This window comes from Pocillopora damicornis, chromosome 6 (genome assembly GCF_964200805.1).
Source record: "Pocillopora damicornis chromosome 6, jaPocDami1.2, whole genome shotgun sequence".
NCBI classification, from domain to species: Eukaryota; Metazoa; Cnidaria; class Anthozoa; order Scleractinia; family Pocilloporidae; genus Pocillopora; species Pocillopora damicornis.
In genome coordinates, this window is record NC_142675.1 from 637,501 (window position 1) to 643,893 (window position 6,393).

At 38.9% G+C, this 6,393-nt stretch overlaps 3 protein-coding genes across 3 annotated transcripts in view; 2 read left to right on the forward strand and 1 right to left on the reverse strand.

Moving 5' to 3' along the window:
- LOC113686340 (uncharacterized) overlaps positions 1-6,366 on the forward strand; it is an 11,396-nt gene extending 5,030 nt beyond the window's left edge. The window contains exon 3 of the mRNA XM_089209458.1: positions 5,949-6,366. Coding sequence (XP_089065584.1) covers positions 5,949-6,227 — 279 coding nt within the window. The 3' untranslated portion in view covers positions 6,228-6,366. The remainder of the gene's footprint in view (positions 1-5,948) is intronic.
- The window catches only part of LOC113686302 (uncharacterized), a 54,026-nt gene that overhangs the window by 30,374 nt on the left and 17,259 nt on the right, over positions 1-6,393 (forward strand). The gene's annotated exons all lie outside the window — the stretch shown is intronic.
- Positions 1,832-4,960, reverse strand: LOC113686339 (uncharacterized). Its single transcript, XM_089209457.1, has 2 exons — positions 4,790-4,960; positions 1,832-2,924 (listed from the first exon to the last, which is right to left on the reverse strand). Exons 1-2 carry the CDS (start codon positions 4,842-4,844, stop codon positions 2,272-2,274), a joined length of 708 nt encoding a protein of 235 aa, XP_089065583.1. The 5' UTR covers positions 4,845-4,960; the 3' UTR covers positions 1,832-2,271.

A 6,393-nucleotide genomic window follows, 5' to 3' on the forward strand; every position in this document is an offset into this window, starting at 1 on the left:
ATTATGAAAGCTTGAGTCTCCAGAAATCTTTAATTTACCAAAATCACGTTCCAAGAATGACACGAGGGTAGAAACATAAAACAGTTGATGTCTGGGGAGTAAATTATTATACGAAGGTAAATAAAGATCTATAGTGTAAAAAATACATTTGAAATAATGAAAAAGATATCGAGTTTTCAGGATTCATTACACATAAAATAAAACACAAGGGAGAATTTCCGAACATACTTGGAAAATACCGGGCTCTGGGGTCTGTGGTTAACATAAAAAGAAAACTTAATAAATGTCGTTTTGACAACCTCTTTATAAAATACTCCAGTCGCAAGTGCCGGAAATCTCATTTGGAAAAAAAATCATCTTTTTTGCTTTGCGGAAAGTTTTTCAATATTTCAATAATCGCGCTATGTAACAGCTTTGTAAAATCTCTCTTTATGATGTCGGTAGTTTCGTCTTTTTTTAGTACAACCCATGTTTGAGCAAAAGTCTGGCAACCTTCCTATTGCCTGTCTGGCCCACCCATTCTCAGTGGTAACCGTGGAAACAAGACATTGCCTGCATGGACCAAAGGCGGTAAGGATACTATTGACACGGTTTGCTACGACATTTTCAAAAACGTGGCATAGAGTGCTTAGAACCTTATCATTACTTTCTGTTTCTCTATGAAAATATAGGATTCTCGAGGTGGAAAGAAACAGAAACCTTAAAATACCTCCGGACACGATTACTTAGCCAGCTCCGGAGGTTACATTAAAGTTCAAGGATCAAGAAAACTCGACTGCCCAGCAAGTCTGCAAGTGCGAGCTATACGGCTGTACACTGATTATACTTTAGAACCTGAAGAGTGCTCGTCAAAGAAAGGTCTACGGAAGGCAAAAGCCGGGATTCTCAAGCGGTTAAAGGATGACAAGCAGACGGGAAAGCGCCTAAGAACGACGACAAGATTCTATTTCAGGCTTCCCCTTAGTACAGCACACAAGGTACATCCTGTCGGTGAGGCCGCCACAATAGGTCACTCTTTTGTAAACTTTGTCCTGTTTACTAGGGATAGAACTCTGACGAACCAGACTCAATTAAACTGTTTTATTTCGCTCTCGTATTCGCTTATTTACATCAGGTGTGTAAAAAGCTACTCTGCAAAATTTGTAAGAAATCACTCTCTTATACGATATTTTCTGCATTTTGATTGGTTGTTGCCGAGTACTGATTTAAAAGGGTCATTCAAGGTTGCGTTAATTATGTAAAGCATTCAATGTCCATAGTGTTCGCACTCATCATCTGACATGTGTCACGCACGAATCAAAGTCTCCGACAACTCCATCCATCCGAAAATCGCAAGCAAGATCCGCGAGCTGGTTAGTAAAAATGTAACTAGTCCAGATGTGGTACGGAAATGCTTAGAGCAGTACGTCGACAAAGAAATGTTTGGAAGTCATGAAGGTCATCAGAAACCCCGAAAGTCGAACCGACGATATTACCCCAGTCGCCAGGATTTGCGAAGTCATATCGCTCGAGCAATCAGCGCCAGCAAATACTGCGGTGATGATCAAGAGTCCTCACCTGCACAGCGCTTGTTTACAAATTATACAAGACCTGCATCATTTTCACACAGAGGTGCGTCCTTTTTCTCTGTTCAAATTTGAAGTGAATTGCGTCATATATATTTTTCTGTGTTGAATTTTAAATATATACATTTAGCCAAGCCTAAAAGCGGAGCTCGGATTTTTTTTCCCGCACGTCTCAAGAGCACAACGCCTTGCCCCGACCGTATCGTAGCAGACGTAAGGTTTCAAATTGGGGAATATCACTTGCAAAATAACACCTGTGACCGCTGCATGTTATTTATTGTTTTTTCCTGAAAACGGTAGCTTACCTGTTTTGGTTTGAGCTTTTCCCCACAAAATGAAAACAAACAACGGGAATTCGAAAAATGCCGCCATTTTGCTGCAATAGTGTTACTATACGAATATTTCCATCCCCTGTGTAAATTTCTCGCACGTTAAAAGCAAGCGCACTCATTTTGCCGATGTGTCTCTTTTACTAGCTTAGTCTATGAAACTCCTCTTCATGCTCAAACAAAGCGAGGAAGTGAAGGGAAAAGATATTTTCTGATAGTGAAAAGAGTGACTCCTGCCAGTGGAATACGGGCAAACTGGTTTGTTTTTACCTTAGAGTAAAAAGGATCTTTACTTTTGTGATCTCTCTTTTCTCTGAGAGCAAACATTTTCGCCCACTACGCTTGCACTTGCCAATCAAATGAAAGCAAATGAATACTCACCTAAAATACTTCGATGTAAACCAACTCTCCCCACTTTGATTCCCATGCAAGTTTTTGTCGGACAAGTACAATATTGCGTCTTCCTCACTCAGCAATTTATTGTAAGCAAACGTAGTTTTGGAAATGTTCAAGTTGACCATAGAATTGCCATAAATTGTAACACTACTAGCACTGTTGTTCTGAAAGGTGCATTCATCGAGTTGAACATTTTTTCTCACAGATTCAGTGGCGTATCTTGACGTAAGCGCGGCAACGGAACTGTTTATAAAGCTGCAGTCGTTGAGCTTTAAGGAGCAGTCAGAGAGATGAAGTGAAGTGTTGACGAAGGTTATTTGGTCCACAGAGACTCCACCAAAGGCTCTCTTTCTCGAATTACACAAAACTCGCAGGCCCTCAGTTTTGCAAGAAAGAAATGCTCGAGTGTTGTAACTGCGTATTGCCAGACCGGCTAGATCCAATTCTGTCCAATTCTCGCACGGATTAGGGTCACGGGACGTTCTTGTGCCGTCTATATTGATAACATCACCATCAGATGCATGCGCAATCACTTGTTGAATTGTTTTACAGGGCAATGACGCTTTGAGCCCGCAATTGTTAGCAAAGTTCCCATCACGTCTTGAAACAAACCACTGCATTGCATGGACTCCTTCTAGTAAATAATACACCATATATAAATAAATAAATGAGTAAAAAAAATCATGAACAAATTAAGGATTTTGAGTGATCCGTTATTGCGACCAGTCAGAGTAGCTGCGAGCCACTAGACGCGGAAAACGACTGATGCAGGATGTAGTGCCGAGTTCCCTGATCAGACTTCATATTGTGAGGTTTTTGCCTATGGAAAGTCATTTTGTATCCGTACCTTGTACTCCTGGAAAAGCAACATACCGAAATTAACTACACGCTGCTATCTTGGCGCAATGGATGTCATCGATTACCTTCCCTTTCAAAAGCATTCGCTTTTTTTTCTTATTTCGTGGAGACCATAACCATTTGTTGTGCAGTTAGCAGCATTTAAAAGTATCAATAACTAAAGCGCAGCGTTTGTCTTTCCTTCTCCTGTTTTTGGAAAAAGTGAATGCTTTATTCATTCCTGAGTATAGTTCATCGATTTGGTGTTTTCGGCAATCCAATGTTCAAATTCAGAATAAAGAAGTGCTGTACAGAGATCCCAAAAATACTGCAATGTCAGACGCCTTATCGGCCTCGAACAGTGTTTTTATCAGAGCACATCAAATGCCCATCAGTAAAATTTGCTGCTGTATTATTATATATCAGCAGTCTGTTAAAGTTTTGACCAATTCTCAGCGATCAGTTGACCTCAATTGAGCCTTACGATGAAATTGAATATGCAAAATTGCTTAAGCGCTTGTCAGCGGAATTTTCATAGGAAGGACTGACGGAGTGATGGAAAGGAGGAAGGTGTGAATTTTGAGTCATGAAATGGAAATGGCTTTAAGCCATTTTACGAGTTAAAAACGAAACTATCAATTATAGAAAGAACATATTTAATTTTTACAGGTGAAGTTAGACCACGGATAAATGATCTGACCACAAAAATAAATTCAACGGATCGTTGCATATTTCCTTCAGTGAAACGGCGGATGTAGAAGAAAATTAAGACCAATTTGATACTGATGAAATACTGAACTTTACAGAGAGTGGAATATTAAACAATTCATATTGATCGTTCGGAAAACGCTAACTTAGTAAGCTTTTCATGCTTCAATGAAGAAAGGTAAAATGGTTTCCGTGTTTACGGAGAGTGGAATATTAAACAATTCATATTGATCGTTCGGAAAACGCTAACTTAGTAAGCTTTTCATGCTTCAATGAAGAAAGGTAAAATGGTTTCCGTTCTCCCAACCTCCCAAGTGTTTACATTAGGCTATGTAAACACGGAAACCATTTTACATTTCTTTTATAAAATAACTAATGAAAGAGGAACGAAAACCGTGTTTACATGCGCTCATGTAAAATGGTTTTATGGCCAATCAGAGCGCGCATCCTATTTGAATTATTTTATAACTAAATAATTACATTATAGGCCATGTTTATGATTTTGACTCTGATCGATACAAAACTCATGGCAAGTGTAATAACATGTCCTGTTCGTGATTGTTTGAAGAACACATTGCCGTCTTGTGACTCAAGACACATCACTTTCCCGGGGAAAATACCATTCGCCGAAGCTAAGACTCTGTACCCACTCACCCTGCGACATGAAATTCTGCAGTCGTTTTATTATGCAGATCGATCAACGATTGTCTGTGTTATGCGGGAAAAATTTTTTGCGGATTGAGGATAAGCAAGAGAAACTAAAACCCGAAACATTTTAAAGTTTTTCGATATAATAGTTTGTCTTCAATCATTTAGCGAAACACTTTTGACAGAAATTGACAATTACGAATTACAGCGACATCGTGGTTAATTTATCCTACTGCCTTTACATATGGTAGATTTTAATCTGTGACACTGATGATACAAATGGAATTACATTAAAACTTTATTTACCTTCCAAGCATAGTCCACTCAGTAAAAATAGCAAAGAAACCCATCGTTTCTCCATTATGTGCAATCAAGTTGTCAATAATGGTTTGCATAAGAGAGTTGCTCTTGAGAAAAGTAGTAGGTGTTTTTACAGCTTGTCTTGTGGGTGTCACGGGACAGAGGGACACCAACTTGAGACAATGTTTATGAGGCAACCGAAAGACAGCGTAATTAATGGAAGAAGAATTTTTATATAGATTTAATAATCGAGAGAGAAATTTTACGGTGCAAGGGTCTGTGACAAAACTTACCACAACCCAGGATTGTATAATTTCACGCCAGTTTAGGCAAAATTTTTTTTGTTTACAGCCTTGAGTGACATTTTAAGTCCATTGCAAAGGGTATTGAATGTCAAAAAATAGACTTTTTTTAATAGACTTTATTGGCACGAGGGACACAACGCACTTGAACAAACAGGGTCGCTACAATGAAAAACCCGAGGGTGCGTCGCCGAGACAAGAAATGCTTTGGGCATTTTTCCATTCTTTGAAAATCGAAGACGCTCCATAGGGTATCTAAAGAAAGCCATGTCATCCAAAGACTCAAAATCGGACATTGATTATGACTCCGAGGCATTCGAAGCTTCTAGTCTATTAGAATATGAAGCGGAGATGGAGGAAATCGGTTGCCAGCGAGGCCTCAATGGAATGGAGTCAAGAAATCCCTGACAATACTGAGAAAGAACTTATTCGGACTCTTACAAGCTTATTTAGAGCAGTGCACATGACCAAAAGGCCTAAGCTACCAGATAAGGGCGAACATCGCGATTATTGAAGATTATAAATCAGACCTAAGATCGATTAATAAGAAAGCAGAGCATGACCTTATGGGAGCGCTTGTGAAATTTTACCACCGTGAGACGCGTTGAGAGACTTACAAAAAAGCTCAGAAAACTGAAGCAAGGAAAAACTAGAAAGAAAAATGTTGTAGAACTATCAAAGAACGTAAGAATCATTGGCCATGGATTCAGTCCATTTCAAATTGAAACAAATTAATGTAAACAAACTAGCCTCGGAATCGAAAGCTAAACCGAACGAAGTCGACAAGCTTCTTGTAAATTTGAGAGAACAAACAAGCAGTAGAGAAGTTTAATCTTGCACTTCCTCATTCTCTGTCTCTTCAGAAACGAACAACGAGGGCGAAACCTAACCCAAATAAGAAAAAGGAGCGGTTTAAAAATCGCAAAGGAAAACAGAGACAAAGGAAGAAGGATGCTGGCAACACACCAGGAACAAGTCAAATAAACAACAGGCAGATGAACAAATTCACGGCTGATAAATCTACATTAGAAATTACATTCTTGGACATAAAAGTTTGCAAAGGCGAGATATTAATAGGGAATCCGACCCTTGAAGTTCAAACATATCACAAAGACATTGGAACCTTCATTACACTGCATTGATTTGTTAGACGATTAATTTATGCATTAAAAATTGCATCAACCTTTAACTCCTGAAAGTGATTAACATAAAACTTCTCCCAACAATATCCATACATTCTTCAGCAAACAGGTAATGAGAATATTCAAACTTATCAGGTAGAAGCTGCTATCTTGATCTAACACCAAG